Source organism: Oryctolagus cuniculus, chromosome 8, assembly GCF_051225735.1.
Source record: "Oryctolagus cuniculus isolate XC-2025 breed Fujian yellow rabbit chromosome 8, ASM5122573v1, whole genome shotgun sequence".
Classification (NCBI taxonomy): Eukaryota; Metazoa; Chordata; class Mammalia; order Lagomorpha; family Leporidae; genus Oryctolagus; species Oryctolagus cuniculus.
Window position 1 is genome coordinate 112,334,607 of NC_142874.1, and position 27,961 is coordinate 112,362,567.

At 42.6% G+C, this 27,961-nt stretch overlaps 1 protein-coding gene across 5 annotated transcripts in view; it reads right to left on the reverse strand.

Moving 5' to 3' along the window:
* Window positions 1-6,131: 6,131 nt before the first annotated feature.
* COPS4 (COP9 signalosome subunit 4) overlaps window positions 6,132-27,961 on the reverse strand; it is a 47,660-nt gene continuing 25,830 nt past the window's right edge. For 2 of the 5 annotated variants that reach the window (XM_089303161.1, XM_089303162.1), the window contains exons 7-11: window positions 22,837-23,007; window positions 17,475-17,590; window positions 15,866-15,950; window positions 9,443-9,619; window positions 6,132-6,652 (exon numbers count right to left, since the gene is read on the reverse strand). In XM_089303161.1, coding sequence (XP_089159287.1) covers window positions 6,519-6,652; window positions 9,443-9,619; window positions 15,866-15,950; window positions 17,475-17,590; window positions 22,837-23,007 — 683 coding nt within the window. In that variant the 3' untranslated portion in view covers window positions 6,132-6,518. The remainder of the gene's footprint in view (window positions 6,653-9,442; window positions 9,620-15,865; window positions 15,951-17,474; window positions 17,591-22,836; window positions 23,008-27,961) is intronic. The other 3 variants (XM_002717065.6, XM_089303163.1, XM_070047960.2) reach the window with 2 other exon arrangements.

Consider the following 27,961-nt stretch of genomic DNA (forward strand, 5'->3'; position numbering starts at 1 on the left):
TCTGGTTCCCTCCCTGAATGGCCACAACAGCCAGGGCTGGGTCAGGTTGAAGTCAGGAGTCGGGAAGTCCAGCTAAGTCTCCAATGTGGGTGCCTTCCCAGGCTCATTAACTGGAAGCAGAATGTAAGGTAGATCAGCCAGGACTCGAACCAGCACTTCAACAGAGCATGCTGGTGTCGCAGGCGGCGCTTAACCAGCTGTGCCACACCAGACCGATTCAATTCCTTTAACAGGCATAGGCTTATTTCTTCTTGTGTGAGCTACGGCAGATTTTGACTTTCAAGGAATTGGCCTATTTTATCTCAGTTATGCAGTGTGTCAAGCTACAGCTGTTCAAAATACTCTTGATTATACTTTCACTGTTCATGGGACTATAGCAATGGCCCCTTCATTTCTGACATGAGTAATTTATGACTTCTTTTGATCTTAGCTAGCCTGGCTAAAGGGTTATTATTTTTTGAAATTTTTAAATTTAAAAAATTTAAACATTTATTTTATTTATTTGAAAGGCAGTTACAGAGAGAAAGGAAGAGTCAGAGAGAGGAGAGAGAGAGAGAGAGAAAGAGGGAAGCATCCATCCATCCACTCTACAAATGGCCACAACAGCTGGGGATGGGCCAAGTTGAAGCCAGGAGCCAGGAGCTCCATCTTGGTCTCCCACATGGGTGCGGGGGCCCAAGCTCTCGGTCCAACTTCTGCTGCTTTCCCAGGCACATTAGCAGGGAGCTGGGTTGGAAGTGGTGCAGCCAGGACTCCAACAGGTGCTAATATGGGATGCTGGCATCACAGGCAGTGGTTTAAACCACTGCACCACCATGCCCACTGAGCTCCAATTTTTTTTCTAATCTTTTCCAAGAATGAGCTTTTGGTTTCATTGATTTTTCAATGAGTAATAGGTCTCTAACTTTGTTTCATTAATTTCTGCTCTAATTTTTATTTCTTTTTTCTGCTTACTCTGATTAAATTGTTCTTTTTCTGGTTTCCTGAAGTAGAGGCTTAAATTATTGCTTTTAGGTCTTTTTTCTTTTCTAATACATGCATTCAGTGCTGTAAATTTTCCTCTGAGCATGCTTCCACTGTATCCCACAAATCTTGACAGGTTGTATGATTTAGTTTAAAATGTTTTATTGCTCTTGAGATTTCTTTTTGGATTCATGGCTTAGCAATGTGTTATTTAATCTGTAAGTGTACTTTGGGATTTTCCAACCATCTGTTATCATTTCTAGTTTAATTCCACTGTGGCCTGAAAGTCTACATTGAGTGATTTTCATGCCAGTTTGAGAATAACATGAACTCTGCTGTGGTTAGATGAAGTTGTCCACAACACAGACCTCAACTGTACCCAGTTGATTGACAGGACTGTTGAGTTCCACGGTGTCCTTACTGATTTTCTGCCTGTTGGATCTGTCCACCTCTGACAGGAGAGATCTGAAGTTTCCACCAGAATAGTGGGCTCATCTATTTCTCCTTGCAGTCTCAGCAGGTTTGGTCTTGCACATTTTGACGCTGTTGTTGACACTCTGCTTTTAAACGAGCATTTCATGACCCATTTTTCTCTCCTCTTTAGCACAGCAATTCTACATTAAAAAAAAATAGCCACTGCCCTACAGTTTGCAATGTACATGTTTAACTTATCTAAGTCCACTTTGAAATAACACTACACAGTTTCATGGTTCCGTGGGAACATTATAATACAGCATTCCTAATGCCTTCCCCCCATCCCTTCCAACACTTCTCATTCATTTCACTTACTCACATGCTATAATCCCCCACCTATTGCTGCTGTTAGTACTTTGAACAGTCATCTATTATCTCAATTGAAAAAATTTAAATTATTTTTATTTTCTGCTCCACTCTTCCTTTGTTTATGGAGGTCCAAGTTTCTCACCACCCCCCAAAGAAATCTTTTATTTAAGGAATACAAACTTCATGCATTTCCTAAGTACAACTTTAGGAGTATAGTGATTCTTCCCACCATACCCGCCCTCCAACTCACACTCCCACCCCTCCTCCTGCTCCCTCTTCCAGTCCCAGTCCCATTCTCCACTAAGATCCATTTTCAATTAACTTTATACACAGAAAACCACCTCTGTACTAAATAAAGAGTTCAACAATTTGCACACACACACACACACACACACACACAGGAACTATTCCTAAAGTCAAGACAGTCATTGCATCTCGAAGTTAATTTCACTTTTTTTAGAAACTTAATTAACTTTAAAGAAGCATTCAAGAATGATACATCTTTTGTGAGCACTTAGACATTACTATAACTTATCAGACGTAAGAATATCCTCCACTTGATACGTTAAAAGAAAGTAAGTCCTTGAGAACAAGTTTTATCATTAATTAAGGAAGCACCTAAGAAAACAATGGAGTTGGGCACTTACACATAACTAAAACTTATGAGTCATAAGAATATCCTCCAATTAATACACTAAAACAAATCTTTGAAAACAAATTTTACTGTTAACTCTCATAATACAACTCTTTGAGGATAGAGGTCCTGCATGGAAAGTCAGTGCACAGTGACTCCTGTTGTTAATTTAACAATTAGCACTCTTATGTATGACATCAGTGATCACCCGAGGCTCTTGACATGGGCTGCCAAGGCTCTGGAAGACTTTCGAATCCACAAACTCCATCAGTATTTAGACAAGGCTATAAGCAAAGTGGTAGTTCTCTCCTCCCTTTGAGAGAAAAGTTGTAGGTCCGAGTTTCTAACCCATATATATTTCCTTCTCTCTGAAGAACTTTTTAAAATTTTATTGCAAGAAACATTACCCTTAGATTTGTTTTCTTTATTTCCCCTTTACTTTTGAAGGATAATTTTGCTGGATAAAATCCTATGGCTGGTGTTTTTTTTTTCTTTCATTGTCATAACTATTTCCATACCATTCTTACTTGCTTCATTTCTGAGGAGAAATTCATTGATTTTTATTTGTGTTCTCTTATAGGTAAAGTGGTTTTTTTTTTTCTGGTTTCTTTCAAGATTGTTTTAGGTTTTCTGCAGTTTGAACATGACATGCCTAGATATAGGGTTTTGTTTGGTTTTTGTTTTTTGTTTTTGGTATTTATCCTATTTATAGTGTTTTCTGAGCTTTCCAGATCTATAGTTTGGCGTCTAATATTAATTTTGGAAAATTCTGGCCGGCGCCGTGGCTCACTAGGCTAATCCTCCGCCTAGCGGCGCCGGCACACCGGGTTCTAGTCCCGGTCGGGGCGCCGGATTCTGTCCCGGTTGCCCCTCTTCCAGGCCAGCCCTCTGCTGTGGCCAGGGAGTGCAGTGGAGGATGGCCCAGGTGCTTGGGCCCTGCACCCCATGGGGAGACCAGGAAAAGCACCTGGCTCCTGGCTCCTGCCATCGGATCAGCGCGGTGCGCCGGCCGCAGCGCGCCGGCCGCGGCGGCCATTGGAGGGTGAACCAACGGCAAAAAGGAAGACCTTTCTCTCTGTCTCTCTCTCTCACTATCCACTCTGCCTGTCAAAAAAAAAAAAAAAAAAAAAAAAAAAAAAAAAAAAAATTTTGGAAAATTCTTATCCATTATTACTTTAAATATTTGTTCTCTTCCTTTCTTCTTCTGGTATTCTCATTACATGTGACAACTTTTAGAATTTTCCTGAAGTTTCTGGATATTCTGTTAAATTTTGATTCCCTTTTTGACTTTGCCTTTCAACTTGGGAAGCTTTTACTGTTATTTCTTCAAATTTACTAATTTGTTCCTCACTCATGTGCAATCTAATGATGAGTTCGTCAAAAGCATTCATTTCTGTGACTTTATTTTTAGCACTTCAAATTCTTTTAAAGTTTATTTATTTGAAAGGCAGAGTTGGGGGGAGGGGGTGAGAGAGAGAAAAATGTTTTCCATTTGCTGGCTTATTTCCCAAATACCCACAACAGCCAGAGCTGTGTGAGGCTAAGGCCAGCAACCTGGAATTCTATCAGGGTCTCCCACGTGGGTGACAAGGACCCAAGTACTTGAATCATCATCCCTGGTGCATTAGCAGGAAGCTGGATCAGAAGCAGAGTAGCCAGGATTCAACCAGGCATCCCACAGGGCAGCATAACCCACTGCACAACACCTGCACTTAGCACTTCAATTCTCATTTCCATCTCTCTGCTTGTGAATACCCATCTGCTCTTGTATGTTGTCAACTTTTTCCACTAGACCTTTTTTTTTTCCAAGTAGAAATGGAAACATGTTAAGAGTTGTTTTTTAGGGGGCCAGCGCTGTGGCTCACTTGGTTAATCCTCAGCCTTCAGCGCTAGTATCCCACATGGGCGCTGGGTTCTAGTCCCAGTTGCTCATCTTCCAGTCCAGCTCTCTGCTGTGGCCTGGGTGCTTGGGAGCCTGTACCCGTGTGGGAGAACAGGAGGAAGCACCTGGCGCCTGGCTTTGGATAGGCATAGTTCCAGCTGTGGTGGCCATTTGGGGAGTGAACCAACGGAAGGAAGACCTTTCTCTCTCTCTCTCACTAACTCTATTAAAAAAAAAAAAAAAAAAGAGTTGTTTTTTAAATTTCTGGTCATATAATTCCAACACCTGCCAAGTCTTAGTCTAGTTCTGAACCTTGATATACGTCTTCAGATTGTGTGTGTCTGTGTGTGTGTTTCCTTGCCCTTTAGCATAACTTGTAACTTTTTGGCTGAAAGCTAGATGTGATGTGTCAGGTAATATGTAATTAGTCTGTTAATATGAGGTTTTTATGTTAATCTGGTAGGAGCTAGACCGTGTTCAGTGTTTGCTCTAAGTGACAAGAGGCTTCGGTTTTCTTGCTTTTGTTTTTGGGTTTCCCCAAGAATTGCTTCTTCTTCTTTTTTTTTTTGACAGGCAGAGTGGACAGTGAGAGAGAGAGAGAAAGGTCTTCCTTTGCCGTTGGTTCACCCTCCAATGGCCACTGCAGCTGGCGCATCGCGCTGATCCGAAGCCAGGAGCCAGGTGCTTCTCCTGGTCTCCCATGGGGTGCAGGGCCCAAGAACTTGGGCCATCATCCACTGCCCTCCCGGGCCACAGCAGAGAGCTGGCCTGGAAGAGGGGCAACCGGGACAGAATCCGGCACCCCGACCGGGACTAGAACCCAGTGTGCCGGCGCCGCAGGTGGAGGATTAGCCTGTTGAGCCACGGCGCCGGCAAGAATTGCTTCTTAAATAGTTTGTGTCTTGCAGATGTTTTAATCACGATCTATTACTATTATATTGGATCTCTGTTGATGTGGTGTTAAGGTATTTGGAAACATCCTATAATTTTAGATCTCTTTTTCAGTTGGCTGTGACTCTTCGAAGGATTTCTATTTCCCTTCCCTTCCATCAGACAGGAAGGCTAACAGAGGCTGGAATGACATGTCTACCCTTTTTTGGGTCCCACAAAGGGTAGGCTTTTGTTACCAAAAATTAGCTGGGTTTATTTCAAAATAGCTACTTCCCTGCCTGAAAGACAAGGGGATCCTGATCTTAACTGTGAGAACCTAGCACAGTTCTTTGAAGTAAACCCTAGAGAGTGTGGGGTCCCTCTTACAGCTGGGCCCTCAAGAGTTTTAACACAAGTGAGTCCACACTCAGTCTCCAACAGCTGCCAGAGTTACCATTTTAGCCTTCCTACCAATTCCTGGCTCCAGCAGCTCTGATCCGGGTAAGGTGACCGCCAATTGCGATTCTCCGTATTTGCTGCCTCTTCAGTTTGGAAGACTGTGGTTTGCCCTGCTATTTCAGATCTTTTATGGATCTAAGAAAAGCCAACTGATTTTTAGGCTGCCTAGTTTTCTTTTTTGGTTAACACAGAACCTTCAGCTTTTTTCGTTACTGTGAAGATGAATCTGATGGTTTCCATGCTCTTACAAGTCAAAGCTGAAAGCGGAAGTCCCACATACTTTTTCTTTAATCCTTTCTCCATTTTCACTAAAGCTCAGCTGAAGCGCACGGAAGGGCCTTCCCTGACTTCTCTCTGCTAAGGAAAGAGCTCCTCCTTGTGTGCCCCAGTGCTTGCTGCAACTTTACGAATTCAACAGGGGCACTTGGTCTGTGAACCCTGAGCGCCTGGAGGGCAGGCATGATGAATTCTATTTGTATTTCCAGCCCACGGCACAAATCAACGTCTGCAGAATGCAAGGAAAAAGGAACAAAACTCTAATTAAAACCAAAGTACTACTTTTATTTAGCTCATTTCTCGATTTATTAGAATAACCACATTTGGAGAGGCACAAAGCACTTAAGTTTTACATGACTACAAAGTTATCACAAATCCCAAACTTTTTAGCCACAGGTATTTCACCTACTCCATTGAAAGAAACAGCTTTCAAAACATCTGAGTTAGTTTAATGCACAGAGACCCTGAATATATGGAAACTAGCTATTTTTAAATGCTTGAACTTCCTGCTCTAATATCTTCTTTAAATGGAATCCAGCATAAAAGGGGTTGAAATGTATAAGGTCATGATGCAAATGCTTTGGAGAGACAGTGAAACCAATCTGCACAACATGGAAAAAGATGTAGTGTGCACACAAGTTCTGAGATGACTCACTGAGCCATCTGGGCTTCCATGGCTTGTGCTGTCCATTCTGGGGCTGTTTGACTAATTTTCTCCAAAAGGTTATTCACTTGGAAACAAAGTGACTGGATCTGCTTGTCCCATGTTGGCAGGGCTTCTCGTGCTAAAGGAAAAAGGAAATAATGTACAAGTTTGAAATTACTACTTTGTATTCATAACAAATATGAGTTAAAAGATACGGTAATCTAAGTCTTTAAAAGTTTACTACAAAACTTTTAAGTTAATAAAATTAAGCTAATTAAACAGTAGTTAAGAAAAGGACTAAATCACTGACACAAAGTTTAAAACAAAACTTCAAAACATATACAGATCCGTGTTATTATTATCACTTGTGGAAAAAAAAACTAACCAACCAACTTCAGCCACTACCACAACAAACAGACAGCCTCACGGAAGTGGTTTTTTCCTCTTCATCAACAACGACTGATTCATAAGCCACTGCCATCTACTGGGCAAGATCGCTGACATATTCAAGGCTATCTTTGCTTGGCTCTCAAATCATGAAAGAACAAGCCCAAGTCATAAAAGAACAAAAACAAAGCCTATCTTGGATCTGCCAGATTTTTCTCTATACCAGTAATATGTGGTTAGTAATGAAAAACTGGGGGCCGGCGCCATGGCTCACTTGGTTAATCCTCCGCCAGCGCTGGCATCCCATATGGGCGCTGGGTTCTAGTCCCGGTTGCTCCTCTTCCAGTTCAGTTCTCTGCTGTGGCCCGGGAAGGCAGTGGAGGATGGCCCAAGTGCTTGGGCCCCTGCACCCGCGTGGGAGACCAGGAGGAAGCACCTAGCTCCTGGCTTCGGATCGGCACAGCGTCAGATATAGCGGCCATTTGGAGAGTGAACCAATGGAAGGAAGACCTTTCTCTGTCTCTCTCTCACTGTCTATAACTCTACCTGTCAAATAAATAAATAAAAAAAAGAAAAACTGGGGGACAGCATTGTGGCTTAGTGGGTAAAGCTGCCGTCCATGATACTGGCATCCCATATGGGCACTGGTTCATGTCCTGCTGCTCCACTTCCCATCCAACTCCCTCCTAATGGCCTGGGAAAAGAAGTGGAAGATGGCCCAAGTACCTGGGGCCTTGTATCCACGTGGGAGATCCAGATGAAGCTCCTGGCTTCAGCTTGCCACAGTACTGCTTGTTGAGGCCATCTGGGGAGTGAACCAGCAGATGGACCATCCCCCCCCCCCCAACTTTGACTTTCTTTTCTTTTTTATTTTTTAAAAGATTTATTTATTTATTTGAAAGGCAGAGTTACAGAGAGGCAGAGGCCTAGAGAAATAGAGACAGAGAGGGGTCTTCCATCCACTGGTTCACTCCCTAGATGGGCACAACAGCCAGAACTGCGCCGATCACAAAGTCAGGAGCCAGGAGATTCTTCCAGTTCTCCCACGTGGATGCAGGGGCCCAAGGACTTGGGCCATCTTCTACTGCTTTCCCAGGCCATAGCAGAGAGCTGGATCAAAAAAGGAGCAGCCAGGACTTGAACCGGCACCCAGATGGGATGCCAGCACTGCAGGCAGCAGCTTTACCCACTATACCACAGCGCCAGCTCCTAACTTTGACTTTCAAAGTAAATAAATAACCTTGGCTTTTAAAGTAAATCTTTTTTTAAAAAAAATGAAAAACTGTAGATAAATTCACCAGTTTTCTGAATATATAAAATATCAGTCCTTGCCTCTTTTTTTTGATGCTTAAAGGGCACTTTTAATATAGTGTTTTTGTTTTTGTTTTTAAGATTTATTTATTTATATGAAAGTCAGAGTTACACAGAGAGAGGAGAGGTAGAGAGACAGAGAGAGGTCTTCCATCTGCTGGTTCATTCCCCAGATGGCTGTAACAGCCAGAGCTGAGCTGATCAGGAGCCAGGAGTTTCTTCTGGGTCTTCCACGTGGATGCAGGCGCCCAAGAACTTGGGCCATCTTCCACTGCTATCCCAGGCCATGGCAGAGATGGAATGGAAGTGGAGCAGCTGGGTCTTGAATCGGCATCCACATGGGATGCTGGCGCTTCAGGTCAGGGTGTTAACCCGCTGCGCCAGAGCGCTGGCCCCAGTTCTTGCCTCTTAATATATAAATTTTAAAAAAAGATTCCAGGTGCTGGCATTGTGGGTAAAGCCACTACCTGCAGTACAGGCAGTGCTGGCATCCCAGATGGCCAGCCATTCAAGGCCCGGCTGCTCCACTTCTGATCCAGCTCCCTGCTAACAGCTTGAGAAAAGCAGCAGATGATGACCCAGGTACTTGGGCCCTGCCACCTACATGGGAGATCCAGATGACATTCCTGGCTCCTGGCTTCAGCCATGGCCCAGCCTCCGCCACTGCGGCCATCTGCGGAGTGAACCAGTGCGTAGAAGACCTCTCTCTGTAACTACAACTTTTAAATAAATAAATAAATCTTTAAAAAAAAAAAAATGGAGGCTGGCACAGCAGGTTAAGCTGCAGTCTGCAGTGCCAATATCCCATGTGGGCACCGGTTTGAGTCCCAGCTACTCTACTCACGATCCAGCTCCCTAGTAGTACCTGCGAAAGCAGTGGAAGATGGTCCAGGTCCCTGGGGCCTTGCCACCCAAGTAGGAGACCTGGAAGAAGCTCCTGACTCGTGCCTTTGGCCTGGCCTAGCCCCAGTCATTGTGGCCGCTTGGGGAGTGAACCAGTGGGTGGAAGATCTCTCTTCTTCTTCCTCTCTGTAACTTTGCCTTTCAAAAAACTAAACAAATCTTTAAAAAGAATTTAAAGAAATTCCAAAGACAATCTCTCTTTTTATTTGTTTTCTAATCAGGACAAAATTATTAAAGTTAATATGGAAGTACAGGTGTTTCAGAATAAATTATTTTGAAAATGAAAAATAACAGCATACCACTCCACCTTAAGGAATAAAGTACTGACCATATGCTACAACAGGGAGGAACCTCAACAATACGATGCTGAGTAGGGGAAACCAAAAGGTCACACATGGCACGGCTTCATTTCCATGAAATATCCAGAACAGGTGGAGCCCTGGAGACAGAAGACCGACTTCTAGGGCAAGGGTGGAACCAGGATGCTGAATGGGCAGGGGTTCCCCTGGGGGAGATGGAAATGTTTTGTAACTAAACAGAGATGGAGCTTATGCAATATGATTATATTGCACTGAATTGTTTTCTTTGAATGTTTAATTTCATGTTAGGTGTATTTCAATTAAAAAAACTGGGGGGGAGTGGCAGGAGTGCTTGATCAGTAGTGAAGTTTACTATAAATCTGCTTATTACCATATTGTTCCAGATCAGTTGAACCAAAGAGATCCAAATATATATGTAAAATCTCAGATAGTAAAAAATCACACTTCAATGAAAAAGGATGTTTATTTAATATATGATAGATTTATCATATATATTTAATATATGTACAATTGACTACGCACCTAGAAAAAACTACTAGACCGTATCCTAAAATTATCCATAAAAATTAGCCATTTAATGATGAAATAAATTTCTACCTATAAAATAATAAATAAAAAATTTGAAGTTTTAGGAAAATAATAATGGAGGAGACTTTTTTTTAAAGATGCATTTATTTATTTGAAAGTCAGAGTTATACACAGAGAGAAGCAGAGGCAGAGAGAGAAAGAAAGAGAGAGAGAGAGGGCTTCCATCTGCTGTTTCACTCTCCAATTGGCTGCAACAGCCAGAGCTGCGCCAATCAAAGCCAGGAGCCAGGAGCTTCCTCCGGGTCTTCCCATGTGGGTGCAGGGGCCCAAGGACTTGGGCCATCTTCTACTGCTTACCCAGGCCATAGAAGAGAGCGGGATCAGAAGAAAAGCAGCCGGGACTCAAACTGGTGCCCATATGGGATGCCGGCACTGCAGGCAGCGGCATTACCCGCTACACCACAGTGCCGGCCCGAGACTTTTCTTAATACAGGAAATTCAAAGGCCATAAAATTTTTAAAAATTAACATATTGGGGCAAGTGCTGTGGCACGCTAGGTTAATCCTCCGCCTGCGGTGCCAGCATCCTAAATGGGTGCTAGTTCTAGTCCCAGCTGCTCTTCTTCCCACTCACCTCTCTGCTATGGCCTAGGAAAGCGGTAGAAGGTGTCCCAAGTTCTTAGGCCCCTGCACCTGTGTGAGAGACCTGGAAGAAGCTCCTGGCTCCTGGCTTCAGACTGGCACAGCTCTGGCCGTTGCGGCCATTTGGGGAATGAACCAGCAGATGGAAGACCTTTCTCTCTGTCTTTCCCTCTCACTGTGTGTAACTCTGCCTCTCAAATATATAAATGAAATCTTTAAAAATATTAACATACCTGGCTGCATAAAATATTCTAAAATGTGTTTATGCTATGTATTGCCTTCCAGAATAACAACTGACAAAGCATGAAAGATAGTTGTAACATGTAAAACAAAATTAAAATGATCGTTATCCTAAAAGCAACAGAAACTGACAGAGAGATGTGGGCAATGGAAGAAACAAAAGAAAAGCATGGGACCAGTGTTGTGGCATAGCTGGTAAAGCAGCTGGCTGCAATGGCAACATCCCATATGGGTGCTGGTTTGTATCTCAGTTGCTCCACTTCTGATCCAGTTCCCTGCTAATGGCCTGGGAAAAGCAGCAGATGATGGCCCCTGCTACCCACACAGGAGACCTGGAAGAAGCTCCCAAATCCTGGCTTTGGCCTGGCCCAGCCCTGACTAGTTTAGCCATCTGGGGAGTAAACCAGCAGATGAAGTTCTCTCTCTCTTTGTCTCTCCCTCTCTTTATAACTCTGCCTTTCAAATAAATAAAAAAATCTTAAAAATAAAATAAATGCACATTAAAATAATTAACATAATTATCTTCCCCCATCAACTGGCAATGATTAATAGAACAATAATACCCAACTTTAAGACTCATTCTCATACTGGTAGAATTCTAAATGGCACAGTTTTCTGGAAAAAACCGGTAGTATCTATGAAGAATTAAAACACTTATATCCTTTGATGCCATGGTATTACTACAGGAATATACTTATTCTACAGGAATAAGTATACCCATATATAAAGTGATATATAAGGAAAGCACCCGAATGTCCATCCACAAGTGAAAAGTTGAATTCCATAGACCATTATACAGCTATTAAGTAAATCAGATTGATATGTGACTTGAAAATATGTTTACAGGTACAATACACTCAAAAAGCAATTTGCATAATGTGTACTTTAAAATATAATGCCAGAGGTGAGTATTTGGCATAGTGGTTAAATGCTTGCAATCCAAAGAGGATGACCTGGGTTCGAGTTCTGGCTCTGGACCCCAATTCTAGTTTCCTGCTAACAGGTGTTTTGGGAGGTACTGTGTGAGAGATGAAGTAGCTGGGTCCCTGCCACCTATGTGGGAGACCTGGATTGATCTCTAGGCTCCTGGCTTCAATCTGGCCCAGCCCAACTATTAACAGGAATTTGGGGAGTGAACCTGCAGATGGGAGATTTATCTGTCTGTCTGTCTACCTCTCAAATAAAACAACTATGTGTACATGTGTGTGTATGTGCATACAAAATCCTGTAATCCACTTTGTATAAACACAAGACTGCCAGACTAATAGTTACATCAGGGAGCCTGGACTAGAGGAATGCAGGTGGGAGTGGAAAGATGACTCTTCCTTGAGTTACCCTCATTAATGCTTTACTTGAGCATATTAACTATTAGAATCTACTAAAATTTAATAAAATTAGAAGGAAAAGATTTTACATTCTGTCAAATTTATAGAAACTAATTAATTTAATTTGCTCTTTATCTTGGTGATATATTTGCTATGCTACTCATCATACATTGATATAGTCAATACTTATTTCTCACTTATAGTGTATAAACAATGTTCACATTGAAACAGACATTGGACATACCACAGAAAATAAGACTTAATTCCTACTATTAGGAGGCTTCGTTTGGAAGCAGAAGCATATATTTAGACAAATCATTACACAATTGATAATAAGTGAGGTAATGCTATGAAGAAAGTCAGGGTGACATGAGAACATATCATCTAAAGCCATACCTAATCTGGAGAGTTGGGAAATAATCACTGATTAACACTGTTCAAACTGAGACATGGGAAGAAACAGAAATGGCCGGAGAGGAGTAGATGCTTTGGAGTGTTTGATGGGAGGAAGGAATTTACAATGCTAAGAAAGAACATCTATGTTGCTGGGTTGGCAAGAGACAACTAGAAAGGACTAGTCAGGGTCTTTAAGATTGTTCAACAGGCAATGGGAAAGTTACTCATTAGAGCACAAGCAGGCACACAATATGAGACTGGCACTGTGGCATGGTGGGTTAAGCCAACACCAGCAGAGCTGGCATCCCATATGGGCGCCGGTTCAATTACTGGCTGCTCCTCCAATCCAGCTCCTTGATAAAGTGTCTGCCAACTCCAGCCATTGTGGCCATTGGGAGGTAAACCAGTGGATGGAAGATCTTTCTCTGTCTCTCCCTCTGTCTGTATCTTTGCCTCTCAAATACATAAATAAATCTTTAAAAATATATATGATTTAGTAGCTTGTTTGCTATTGCTCAAATTTTCGTTTTTAAAAAATCACAATCAGGGTGCAGTGTTGTGTCGCAGTGGGCTGGGAATGTAGGCTGGAGTTCCAGTGGCTCCACAGCTCTCTGCTAATGAGTCTGAGAAAGTAGCAGAACATGCCTCAAGTACTTGGGCCCTGCCACCCACACAGAGACCTGGATGAAGTTCCAGGTTCCCAGATTTGGCCTGGACTAACACTGGCCCTGGAACAGTCTCTGCCATTGCAGAAATTTAGGGAGTGAACCAACACATGGAAGCACTGTAGAATCTGCAGAGATGACAGTGCAGAATACTTGGAGAATCAGGAGGGAAACAGGAGAATGAGGTGGAAGAGATGGCAGAAGTCACGGCAGCACTGGGGAGGAGGAGAATGTTCTAAAAGCAGTGAGAGGTCAACATTGTTCATTACATTAAAAGCCAAATGAAACTTGAGAACTAGAAGGATTTTTGTTAAAATGGAAGAGACCTGAGCATGCTGAAGTACTGATGGACAGAAGCTAATAGAGAAAGAAAGGATGAAAACAGACAAAAGTTAGCTGCTAACCCCAGCCCTCTAAAACAGCATTTTTTTTTGGTGAGGGTGAGGAGACAGGGATTAGAGAAGGAATCCTAACCATAGTGGAAGAACTGGATAAGGAGATGGAAACCAGTTTCACTATAACAGGAAGGAAGAAAAAGATCTACATCATATATCCTAAAATTAGATTTTTATAAATCTGATGAAGTTAAAATAATTTTACATTGATAACTGATTTGTTGTTGTTGTTAAATAGGAAACAAGGTTTCCTGCTGAAATTGAAGGAGTAGTCAGATATTTAAGAAAAATAAAATCAGGGCAAGGTGCTGTGGTGAGCAGGTTAAGCCTCTGATACAGCGCCAGCATTCCTTATGGGTGCTGGTTGTGTCCTGGCTGCTCCTCTTCCAATCCAGCTCTCTGCTATGGCCTGGGAAGGCAGCAGAAGATGGCCCAAGTCCTTGGGCCCCTGAACCTGTGTGGGAGATCCGAAGGAGGCACCTGGCTCCTGGTTTTGGATTAGCCCAGCTCTAGCTGTTGTAGCCATCTGGGGAGTGAACAAATGGATGGAAGACCTTTCTTTCTGTTTCTCCCTCTCTGTCTGTAACTTTACCTTTCAAAAAATAAATAGAAATCTTAAAAAAAGAAATCTGGGGGCTGGCACTATGGTATAGTAGGTTAAGCCTCCCCCTGTGGTGCCAGCATCCCATATGAGCACTGGTTTTTATCCCAGCTGCTCCACTTCGATGCATTTCCCTGCTAAAGGCTTGGAAAAGCAGTGGAAGACGGCCCAAGAGCTTGGGCCCCTGAACCCACATGGAAGACCCAGAAGCTCCAGGCTCCTGGCTTTGGATTCACCCAGATTTGGCCATAGAAGCCATTTGGGGAGTGAACCAGCAGATGGAAGACCTCTCTATCTCTCCCTCTCTCTCTCTCTGTAACTCTGCCTCTCAAATAAAAATAAATCTTTAAGAAAAAGAAAATGTAGCCAGTGCCGTGGCTCATTATGCTAATCCTCCGCCTTGTGGCGCCAGCACACCGGGTTCTAGTCCCGGTCGGGGCACTGGATTCTGTCCTGGTTGCCCTTCTTCCAGGCCAGCTCTCTGCTATGGCCAGGGAGTGCAGTGAGGATGGCCCAAGTACTTGGGCCCTGCACCCACATGGGAGACCAGGAGAAACACCTGGCTCCTGCCATCGCATCAGCACGGTGCGCCGGCCGCAGCGTGCCAGCCGCGGCGGCCATTGGAGGGTGAACCAACGGCAAAGGAAGACCTTTCTCTCTGTCTCTCTCTCTCACTGTCCACTCTGCCTGTCAAAAAAAAAAAAAAGAAAGAAAGAAAAAAAAGAAAAAGAAAATCTGACATAGTCACTGCAAAGGAGGAGAAACAGCAGACTAGAGAAATGTGCCAATAATCCTACCCCAGTTGGTGCTGAGGATCCAGGACCTCAAACTTACAGTGGCATCAGTGTGTCTGGTGTCTTACTCTCCTCCAGTAATATTAGCTAGCCACTCAAGCACAGGCAGAAAAAGATAAAGAATGAGTTCATTCAAGGTGAAGTTTTGCTGAATAGGTAGAATAAAGTCAACAGGCAAGCAGGTTATCTGTAAAAAAGTAATTAAACTAAGAGATCACGTCATCTAAGCTAAATAGGAGGAGAAGACAAAAAAGGGTTGTGCTGACTAGAAGGAAGCAGAAGAGCCAATGGACCAGAGGCGCCCATGTGGTCAAGGAAAAGCGGAAGTGGGAGTAACTGAGACAGATCACTACAGAGACAGGAGAAAGGTCATGGTCAGGTGAGATATTTCAAACTGAAATTTACAAGTGCAACAGTTCTGGATACAGCAAGGTCCAGGTGTCAAGAAGGGGGGGAATAAAGAGCTGAGAAGGTATTCGACCATGAGAAAGTCAAGGAATCCACTTACCTGTCTGCCTTCATTAGTTAATGAGCTGCTGAATAGCAAGTAAAACTATCAATTCCACACGCCCAATACATGCTACATGGCCAATAAACATTGGATGAACAAATGAATGAATTGACAGAACAATCTGAATTTTGAAATTTTCCTTAGCATAGAAAATATGCATTAAGCATACTGATGAACTAACTTAAAAATATTTCAAATTATTTCTTGTGGAAATAATCTTATTCCACGAGTTTTTAGGATTCTGTGTCAAAAGAAATTGTTCAACATGTTTTAATCATAAATATGTAATAATTCACTCCCATTTCATTATGATAGAAAAAGACTAAGCCTCTTACTTTCAAAATGAACTATTCCATCAATCTGGTCAATAAATCCATTCATCCGTCCTTCTGTTATCATTTGAGATGCTATCTTTTCTGCCTATAAAAAAAGCAACAAAATCTTAGAAACTTTAAATACTGTATCTAACAATTACTCACATTTGGTAAGAAAATTTGGTTTAACTTACAAATGTGTTCCTCTGCCATTCACTAGAAGACTATATCGTATAAATCTGCCTATTTTCTCAAATCTTTCTAGGAACAACCCCATTATTTGCAGGAAACTGGGACCTGTTAATTTTATTGTGAGACTGCAGACAAAAATTAGCCTTTCTACTAATTTTCTGCTCTGTTTAGAATGAAACTTACAACTTTTCTTCTCATTGGTATCCATGCTTCAAAAAAAGCACAAAAAAACCTAACTAGTTTTTCTTATTATACTTCATTTCATTCTCCACATTATTTAATACCTCAAAAAACTCTTTTAAGTAATATTTTTAAAGACAACCTGAAAGGAAGAATCGATGGTCAAATTCAAAAAGAAATTAAAAAGATTTAAAGACAAAGTAACAAAAGATCCTCTAATAGTTCCTGAAGACATGTTAATGTTTACCATGTGCAACCAGGAGTGTGACTTGGTCGTTTATTAATTCTAACCATCTTCACAGTCAATTTTAAATTACTTTTGAAGAAACTGTGACTAGCACTTATTTTAAAAGTATATTCATATCCCTTAATTTCTGCATGGAATCATACCTCAAAGCCTAAAAAGAAAGCATTTTTTAATTGTAACTTAGGCTATAGTTCCCACATAAAGGAACTGTTAGAAAATCTTAAATGAAAATTTCATTACCAGAAAAATGTGGAATATGACTCATAACTACATTGAATTTAAGGTCTGTAAATTAGGGAAAAGTAAGGCTAAGTGTTTACTTTTAATATAACTTAAAATTAAGAGAACGTTTTATAAATGTTATATGAAACATCCTCTAAATACTATTTATACTTTGCTGGAATTGAGATATAGCCAACCACGCCCTCAAATGAATTAAATTAAATTCACTAGTAAGTCAATCAACTTTTTATGTTAACCCAAGCACAGAAGTTATGATAGCATTAACCGGGGTATTACCATACTCATTCTCTTAAAGAGATGAAAATTTAACCTTCAAATTAGTCTAGGCTAGAAAAAAGTAAAGCATCAAAATCTTAAGTTAGTCAAGAATCAAAAACCACTATGAAGTGGATCTAAACAGACACCAAACAAAGACATTCTCACAAAATGAGTGTCTTAACCTGGAACTCCTTTAAGAGTCCCACTCTACAGCACTTTACCATAAAACACAACTTAAAAAAACAAAGACACTAAAAAAAACAACTCCACTATGGTACTATTTTAGCCTTGAAATAATTTATTTCCATTTACTTGGAGCTTTTTATAATTTTGTTATAGTTGTCAACATTTAATAATTATATAATATTTAATTTTCTCATTACCTGGTTTTGTCTCTTAACTTTGTTTTTATGTATTAGAGTCAAGAAAAAAACCTTAGCATCTACTCACAGAGCTAAGAGGTAAAATATTTTTAAATAAAGAAACTTTTTTGTTTAAAAAACAAAATACCTTAGCTGCTGGGATCTCCAAAAGAGCTCCAAGTTCTTCAAAGGTAATATTATTATATAACTTGCTTGCAGACAGCAAATTGTGCTCAATAACAGCTCTGTCCAAGATGCTGGAACCTTAAATAAGTACAAATAAGACAGTTTTAAGTTTGAAACTAGTTTTATGTTAAAAAAGATACACCTTTTTCACTGAAAATTTCGAGATACGTCATCTCACAATCATGTTTATTCCTGTGATCAAAATCTTAAAAGTAGGCCTGGTATTGTGGTATAGTGGGTTAAGCCACTGCCTGCGATGCCAGCATCCTATATGGGTGCTAGTTCAAGTCCTGGCTGCTCTACTTTTGCTCTAGCTGCTGCTAATGTGCCTGTGAAAGCAGCAGAAGATGGTCCCAGTACTTGAGCCTCTGCTCCCACAGGGGAAGACCCAGATGGAGCTCCTGGTTCCTGGCTTTGGCCTGGCTCAGTCCAGGAAGCTGCAGCCATTTGGGGAGGAAACCAGAGGAGAGAAGATCTCTGTCTCTCCCATCCTGTCTGTAACTCTGTCTTTCAAAAGAAAAGTAGGTTGGAGGGCGGGTATGAGGGGAAGAACCATTATATTCCTAAAGCTGTATCTGTGAAATTTGTATTGATTAAATAAAAGCTTTCTAAAATAAAATAAGTAATCAAAATGGTTTATATGATATTGTCTGATTAATAGTTAACTTAAAAAATAGCACATTTAGAAAATGAGTGATTAGCAAGTAACTCTCCAGACTTGGGGTTTGCTTCTTTGGGCTATCAAATTCATTACCTTTCCTTTTCTCGCTACAAGTAATTTATCCTGTCAGCTTGATAAAGTCCCTGATGGCTATTATTTTGGGCACTCCACAAGCACCTTACTGTAATGCAAATGCGAGAAATGTCCAGAAGGTGGGAGCAGCCAACCTTCCTGAGCTATCAGGCACAGGACTCCCCTTCAGGTGACGGCATTAGGCGGTGGGCTCACTCAGCTTACAGGGTTTTCTGCTGCGCACTCACCATTACTATAGTCCCGATGCCAGCATAGGTGCTGGGGACAATACAGCTCAGGACTTCAAGAGACGTATTCCGAGAACCCGTGTTTCTTACAGTGCCCTGTGGTTACTTTTCCAGAGTGCCGCTCATAATCTAGCGTTTTTCTTAACTCCCACCTCCCAGTTTCCTTTGCTGGTTCCTTCTTATTTTCCTTACCTCAAAAATTAGAGTGCTCCATTTTATACTTCTGTTTATTCTTTCTTCCTACATTATCTCAAAATTACCAATATGCTGATGATGATCAAATAGGGTCTTTAAGAAGCTCACAGAAAATGTGTATTGTGAAGAAACTATGCATGGATTTCAAAACATTTTGCACCAAATTAACATATCTTTTAATTCCATTTTCTACAAACTTTTTAAAAGCGCCCTCATATTTCTAAGCCAAATCTCTCTTGAGCTCAGACTCATACCCAACTATCTAAATAACACCTCTACTTGGACATTTTATAAACATATCAAAATTTTTTTTTTAGATTTTTTTTAAATTTATTTGAGAGGTAGAGTTACAGACAGTGAGAGGGAGAAACAGAGAGAAAGGTTTTCCTTCTGTTGGTTCACTCCCCAAATAGCTGCAATGGCCAGAGCTGCACAAATCCAAAGCCATGAGCAAGGTGTTTCTTCCCAGTCTCCCATGTGGGTGCAGGGAACAAGCACTTAGGCCATCTTCTACTGCCTTCCCGGGCCACAGCAGAGAGCTGGACTGGAAGAGGAGCAGCCGGGACTAGAACTGGTGCCCATTTGGGATGCCGGCGGAGGATTAACCTACTGCGTCATGGCACCTGCCCCATAAACATCAAATTTAACATGTTCAAAAAAGGACTTCCCGGCCGGTGTTATGGCTTAATAGGCTAATCCTCTGCCTGCGGCACCGGCACACTGGGTTCTAGTCCCAGTCAAGGCACCGGATTCTGTCCTGGTCGCTCTTCTTCCTGTCCAGCTCTCTGCTGTGGCCTGGGAGTGCAGTGGAGGATGGCCCAAGTCCTTGGACCCTGCACCCTATGGGAGACCAGGAGAATCACCTGGCTCCTGGCTTCGGATCAGCGCAGTGCGCCAGCCACAGCGGCCATTGAGGGGTGAACCAACAGAAAAAGAAGACCTTTCTCTCTGTCTCTCTCTCTCACTGTCCACTCTGCCTGTCAAAAAAAAAAAAAAGGACTTCCCCCTTCAAGTCTATTCTTCTCTCAGTCTACCCCATCTCAATAAACAGTACTGCAGGCTGACAGAAGTGGGGAATAAGGGGATTTTGTTTCATGTGCATAGTTTCAGCCTGAGAATATAAGAGTTTTGGAGAGGAACAGTGGTGAGGAAGGAAGGCACCACTGAACTGCATGCCTAAGAACGGTTACACTGGTATTGTTTATATTACACATTGCTGTGGTTTGGGTATGCCCTTGGATGTTGGTAACTTAATGCCCAAAGTCCTGCATTAGTGGTATTTGAAAGGCGGGACCTTTGGGGAATTACTGGATTATGACAGCTCTTTGTGGGCACAGATTCAAGAGTTATCAAGGGAGTGGATCATTTTGTGAGGCAACAAGAAGGCCTTCACCTGGTGCTGAGCAGACGCTAGCACCATAGATTTGGACTTCCCATATGGCAGAACTGTGAGGTCAATAAATCTCGACTCTTTATAAATTACGCTGTGGTAAGATGTAACCGAAAATAGACATACTTCTTTTTTTTAACCACAAAGAAAAGGAATACAGAGGCCAGCATAATGGGAAGTAGCAGTGATGGCTCAAGTTATCAGGTTCCTGCTACCCCATTTGGAAGACCTGGATTGAGCTTCTGGTTCCTGGCTCTGATCCCAGCCAGGACCTGTTGTAGGCCTTTGGGAAGTGAACCACTGGAAGGGAGCTTTTTCTATTTGTCTGTTTCTCTATCTTCCAAAAAAAAAAAAAAAAAGGAGGGGAGGGGTGATATTTGGTACAGTGGCTAAGTCTCTACTTGGGACACCTGTATTCTGTTTCAGAGTGCCTGGTTCAAGTCCCAGCTCCTCCTCTTCTGATCCTCTTCTAATCCAGCTCCCTGCTAATGCACCCAGGAAAGCAGTGGAAGATGGTCCAAGTCTTTGGGCCCCTGCACCCACATGGGAGACCTGGAAGAAGTCCCAGGCTCCTGGCTTCGGATTGGCCCAACTCCAGCCCTATGCAGTATTTTAATAATATACATCTTGGGGCCAATGCTGTGGGGTAGCAGGTAAAGTCACTGCCTGCAGTGCCAGCACCCCATGGATGCTGGTTCAAGACCCGGCTGCTCCACTTCCAATCCAGCTCTTCTATGGCCTGGGAAAGCAGTAGAAGATGGCCCTAGTCCTTGGGCCCCTGCACCCATGTGGGAGACCTGAAGGAAGCTCCTGGCTCCTGGCTTTGGATGGGCACAGCTCTGGCTGCTGCGGCCACCTGGGAAGTGAATCAGCGGATGGAACATCTCTCGCTCTCGCTCTCTCTCGCTCACTTCAGTGTGGGACATGGTCAATACCTGGACTGCTCATTAAAGTAAAATTAAATGAAATTAAACAAAAGAGAGTAAAATTGGATGAAGTGTACATCTTTTAGCTAACCTCCACCTAAATGTCTCTTTACAGCTAATTTCTCTTGCATATAGGATAATCCCAAGGCAGTGAGTCTAACAGATCTGCTTATTTATCTTGGTTGCTCCCATGTTTCTGAATGTCTACTATTGTTGTCAAAACCTACTTTATAACCTCTGTAGACAGGCACACATAAAATCATTAATGTTATAAACAAGCAACTATTGAAAATAGTTCTTTCATAGGAAACGCAGTCTGACCTAAGAAAATTCATCCTTTCACCAGGAAATATGACATCAAGTTCTTTTCTTATTGGCAACACTTTACCCTGAGTAACCCTGGACAAACTATTATGCCAAATTGTGTTCTATCTAAAATAGAACTGAATAACTATATTGTTATAATTTGATGATTAAGATTAAGTAACTTATAGATGGTTTGAGTTTACAAAAAAAAAAAACACCATTAGCACAGTATATAATTTTTCAGCTTAGTCTCCAAAAAATGTATTACTTCTTTTTTTTTAAGATTTATTTGTTTATTTGAAAAAGTTATAAGACCGGCGCTGTGGCTCAATAGGCTAATCCTCCGCCTTGAGGCGCTGGCACACCGGGTTCTAGTCCGGGTCGGGGCACTGGATTCTGTCCCGATTGCCCCTCTTCCAGGCCAGCTCTCTGCTGTGGCCCGGGAGTGCAGTGGAGGATGGTCCAGTGCTTGGGCCCTGCACCCTATGGGAGACCAGGAGAAAGCACCTGGCTCCTGCCTTCGGATCAGTGCAGTGCGCCAGCCGCAGCGTGCCGGCCATGGCGGCCATTGGAGGGTGAACCAATGGCAAAGGAAGACCTTTCTCTCTCTCTCTCACTGTCCATTCTGCCTGTCAAAAATAAATAAATCAATAAAAAATAAATTAAAAAAAAAAAGTTACAGAGAGAGAGAGAGACAGAGAGAAAGCAATTTTTCTTTCTTTTTTTTTTTCTTTTTTGAAAGGCAGAATGGACAGTGAGAGAGAGACAGAGAGAAAGGTCTTCCTTTGCCGTTGGTTCACCCTCCAATGGCCGCCACGGCCGGCGCGCTGAGGCCGGCGCACCGCGCTGATCCGAAACCAGGAGCCAGGTGCCTCTCCTGGTCTCCCATGGGGTGCAGGGCCCAAGCACTTGGGCCATCCTCCACTGCACTCCCTGGCCACAGCAGAGAGCTGGCCTGGAAGAGGGGCAACCGGGACAGAATCTTGCGCCCCGACTGGGACTAGAACCCGGTGTGCCGGCGCCATAAGGCGGAGGATTAACCTAGTGAGCCACGGTGCCGGCCAGGAATTTTTCATCCACTGATTTACTCTTTAAATGGCCGCAATGGCTGGGGCTGGGCCAGGCCAAAGCCAGGAGCCAGGAGCTTCTTCCTAGTCTCCCATGCAGGAGCAGGGACCCAAACACATAGGCCATCCTCCGCTGCTTTCCTAGGTACATTAGCCAGGAGACAGATCAGAAGTGGAGTGGCAGGGACTTGAATTGGTGCCCATATGGGATGCTGGCATTACAGGCAGTGGCTTAAAACCCGCTACACCACACCACCAGCCCAAAAATATATAAGGTCACAAATGTTTTTCAATAGGACTATTTTTACACTGCAAGCCTAAGTATGTGTATGTCTCTTACCTTCAGTCACAAAGTGTTAAACAGAAATAAAGACAGCAGTACACTTCTAATTTAACATACTTTCCAATAGCCTGTACCTAAACATTTATCACAACATGCGAATAAGACACAAGTATTACCATCCGCTGTAGTTGCTTTTTGGTGAGGCATCAGCATGGCAGCAAATTCTTGAAGCTGATTTCCTCTGATGATCCTATCTAGGTACATTTTCTCTAGGATTCCATAAGCAGCAAGTTGCTGGCACCTTTCATCCTTAAAAAGAGTAGCGAGCATTCGAGAACGCTGCTGTCCTAGGGGAAACAGATGAGCATCAAACATTTTCAGTGTTCCTCCAGTGAAAAACAATCAATCTGATGAACCCATTTCCACCTTAAAATATGCAGTCACTACTTATTATTCATGGTAATCACGTCCCAGAAAGTCACCGCTAACATCAAATTAGCAAATGCTGAACTTCTGCCCCTCTGGGAAATACAGGATTAGGTTCCTGTGAACCTCTCTGGTCACAACATTTTTGTCAACCAACCTGTAACCTTGACTTACGTGTTTTTTTGTTCAAAGACACCTTACTTAACATATACTGTTGATTCATTAATATTGACTTCAAGGCCTAATTATAACATGTACCTAAATGACACTTACCTAACACATGTATTATCTCCACATCAGACTTCCTGCACTTAGGAACAGCAAACAGCTCTTTAGCACTATGATGGGGCCATTTTAGACAGTGAAATTACCAATAAAAATCTAAAAATGTGGAGAACGAGATATTAAATAGATCACAAGAAGGAAACCTGTTTACAGTATGAAAGCTGAAACAAAAAGGCAGAGTACTGACAGGTTTAACCTCAGCTGGAAACATACACATCAAGTAATTCAGATTTGTTGCCCCTCTGCACATGTCTGCAAATGGCTGTGAAAGCACTGCAACTATTGCCTTTGGGGTTACTAGTGAGTTTTCAGGTATGTAAATATACAAACATGGAATCTGCAGACAATGAGTCAGCTGCAAATTCATATGGAAGGCCAGGACACACTCCAAAATGTTACAAGTGATTCGAAAAATGTATGATTTCAATTTTCTTCTTAGCTGTATTCCTGCAATGACTATGCATTATTTTTCGATATAAAAATTTAATTTTTTTGGCCTGTGCCGTGGCTCACTTGGTTAATCCTCCGCCTTGTGGCACCGGCATCCCATATGGGCGCCGGGTTCTGGTCCTGGTTGCTCCTCTTCCAGTCCAGCTCTCTGCTGTGGCCCGGAAGTGCATTGGAGGATGGCCCAAGTGCTTGGGCCCCTCACCCACGTGGGAGACCAGGAGGAAGCACCTAGCTCCTGGCTTTGGATTGGCACAGCATCAGATGTAGCGGCCATTTGGGGAGTGAACCAACAGAAGGAAGACCTTTCTCTGTCTATCTCACTGTCTATAACTCTACCTGTCAAATAAATTTTTAAAAAATTTAATTTTTTTAAAGATTTATTTATTTGAAGGCAGAGTTGCAGAGCGAGTGAGAGAGAGAGACAAAGAAAGATATTCCACCTACTGATAACCCCCCCAAATGGCTGCAACAGCCAGAGCTAGGACAATCTGAAGCCAGAACCCAGGAGCTTCTTCTGGGTCTTCCACATGGGTACGGGGACCCAAGCATTTGGGCCATTTTCTGCTGCCTTCCCAGGCACATTAGTAGGGAGCTGGACTGGAAGAGGAGCAAGTGGGACTCAAGCCAGCATCCACATGGGATACCCGCACTGCGGGTGGTGGCTGAACCTGCTTAGCCATAGTGCAGGCCCCATAAAAAATTCATTAAAGGTAAGTATTTCTCTCATAAGAACTTAAGTAGTCAGTTTTAATTTATACTTTCAAGGGTCTTTACAAGACAATGGATGGCATAAAACATCTGAACTAATAGGAATACTATCAACAAACTTTTCCTTTTTAAATATATTTTTAGCTCTATGTGTTGAAAGAATCTAACTGTAATGACACCCTGTATTTACAAGCATATCTAGCATCTCTTCTTAATATCCCGTTAAAATGAATTTAGGGAATCCTTGAAAAATAGGTGACCTTAAGCATGGGGCAGGGAAAATATAAGATGAGCCTTAGGCATCTTCTCAAGCTAGAATGCAGGCAGGCTTTCAATGACTGATGGGGGGGCGGGGAGAGGCATGTCAAAAACTATGAGTTCATCATATCTGTGAAAATTTGAGCATTAAAAAAAAGAATAACAATTATAATTTATTCTATCATATTGAATAAATAACTCTAGAAGAATGTTCTATTACAGAACTATTACCCAAATGCAGTAGGGTAAATATATTGTAGTTTATTATATAATTAACATCATATAACAAAGAAAATATAAGCACATGTAACAATATGAATGAATTCATAAAGTTGAACAAAAAAAAAATCAAGGGGCAGCATTGTGGTGTAGCAGGTAAAGCCACTGTCTGTAGTTCTGGCATCCAATACAGGCACGGTACAAGTCCCAGAGGTTCCATTTTCAATACAGTCCTCTCTAATGGCCTAGGAAAAGCAACGGAAGATGGCCCAAGTACTTGGGCCCCTGCCACCCACATGGGAGACCTAGAAGAAGCTCCTAGCTTCAGCCTGGCCAAGCCCTGGCCGATGTAGCCATCTGGAGAGTGAACAAGCAGATCGAAGGTTCTCTCTCTCTCTGTCTCTCTGATTCTCCCTTTCTCTAACTCTTTCAAATAAATAAATAAACTTTTTTTTTTAAATCAATAATACATGATATGATTTCATTTATACAAAAACAAGAAGCAGGCCAAACTAATATATTAGTGATTGCTCTCGAGAAGGGCTGGAAGGAGAGTTAGACTAGTGACTAACAGAAAGCATGAAGGCAGCTTTTGGGATGTCAGTAATATTTTGTTTCCTGTTCTGGATGCTTGTTACATGGAAAAGACTCATCAAGCTATACACTTTTAGTATATCACAGAAAAATAAGCAGAAAAAGAGTACACAGTGATATAACAAAAAAAGGGGGAAGGGAAATAAGAAGAGAAGCTCACGCAGAAGAACGGACTTAGTAAATCACCATTTTGCAACATTCAATATAATGAAGGATCCAGACAAGTTATGTGAAAGGAGTGGTAAATAAGATTTCTGAAGAGCGTCTAAGCAGCACCCCTAAATTATTTACTAAATGCAAAAAGGAAAATGTACCTTTTCCATGGTGTCTCCACCTTAACCAGATGACCGAACAGAATCTCTACTGTGATACACCTCTGATGTGATGTAATTCAAAGTTCATGGCACTGTGATGCATAGAAAATTTTTATCCTGGAGCCCTTGTAACACAGTGGGTTAGGCTGCCACCTGCAACATCCCATATGGGTTGCCAGTTCAAGTCCCGGCTGCTCCACTTCCTATCCAGCTCCCTGCTAATGGCCTGGGAAAAGCATGAGAAGATGGCCCAAGTACTTGGGTCCCTGCACCCATGTGGAGACCCACATGAAGCTCCTAGCTTTGGCTCTGGCCTTGAGCAGCCTTGGCTATTGCAGCTATCTGGGGATTAAAACAGACTGAAAGCTCTTGCACGCTCTCTCCCCCTCCCTTCTCTCTCTGTAACCCTTTCAAATACATCAATCTTTTCTTTTTCTTTCTTTTTTTTTTTTTTAAGATTTACTTATTTATTTGAAAGAGTTACACAGAGAGAGGAGAGGCAGAGAGAGAGAGAGAAAGGTCTTTTTTTTTTGACAGGCAGAGTGGACAGTGTGAGAGACAGAAAGAAAGGTCTTCTTTGCTGTTGGTTCACCCTCCAATGGTCGCCACGGCCGGCGCGCTGCGGCCAGCGCACCACCTTGATCCGATGGCAGGAGCCAGGTACTTATCCTGGTCTCCCATGGGGTGCAGGGCCCAAGTACTTGGGCCATCCTCCACTGCACTCCCTGGCCACAGGGACAGAATCTGGCGCCCCGACTGGGACTAGAATCTGGGGTGCCAGCGCTGCAAGGCGGAGGATTAGCCTAGTGAGCTGCGGCGCCGGCCATCAATCTTTTCTTAAAAAAAAAAACAAGGAAAAATTTTATCCTGAGTCTGACCTAACCTTTGGCTAACCACCAGTTCATAAGAAATACATGACCAAAGAATAAGTAAACAACATATATTAGACCAATCTATGATGAAAGGCATTCTATACAACTTCCTTGAATTATTTATTTTTTAAAAAAAGGCAGTATTATTTTTAAAGTCATGAAACTTTTCTAAAATAAGAGTCTAAAGAAGCTGGCGCCACAGCTCACTAGGCTAATCCTCTGCCTTGCGGCGCCGGCACACCGGGTTCTAGTCCTGGTCGGGGCGCAAGATTCTGTCCCGGTTGCCCCTCTTCCAGGCCAGCTCTCTGCTGTGGCCAGGGAGTGCAGTGGAGGATGGCCCAGGTCCTTGGGCCCTGCACCCCATGGGAGACCAGGATAAATACCTGGCTCCTGCCTTCGGATCAGCGCGGTGCACCAGCCGCAGTGCGCTGGCCTCGGCGGCCATTGGACGGTGAACCAACGGCAAAGGCAGACCTTTCTCTCTGTCTCTCTCTCACTGTCCACTCTGCCTGTCAAAAAAAAAAAAAAAAAAAGAGTCTAAAGAGACATGCCATGCACAAACTTGTTCACCTTGTTCGGGGGCAACTATAAAAGATATTCCTAGGGCCAGCATTGTAGCACATAGGATAAGCCACTACCTGCGATGCCAGCATCCCATATAGGCACCAGTTTGAGTCCTGGCTGTTCCACTTCCCATTCGGTTCCCTGATAATGTGCCTGGAAAAGCAGCAGATGATGGCTTGGGCTTCTGCCACCCACATGGGAGATCTGGAAAAAGCTCCTGGCTTCAGCTTGGCTAATCCACCATCGGCAATGCTGGCATCTCATATGAGTGACAGTTCAAGTCCTGGTTGCTCCACTTCTGATTCAGCTCCCTGCAAATGGCCTGGGAACGCAGTGGAAGATGGCCCAAGTGTTTCAGCCTGGCCCAGCTTCAGCCATTGTGGCCATCTGGGGAGTGAACCAGTGAATAAAAGACCTCTCTCTCATTCTCTCTCCCTCTGCCTTTCAAATAAATAAATAAAATCTCCTTAAAAATAAATAAATAAAAGATATTTCTAAGGCAACTGGGGCTCTAAGAATTTAGAACAGATAGCAGATTATACAGAAGGATCACAGCTAACTTTCTTAGCGATGATCAGGCATTGAAATTATGTAAAAATTATGATATACAA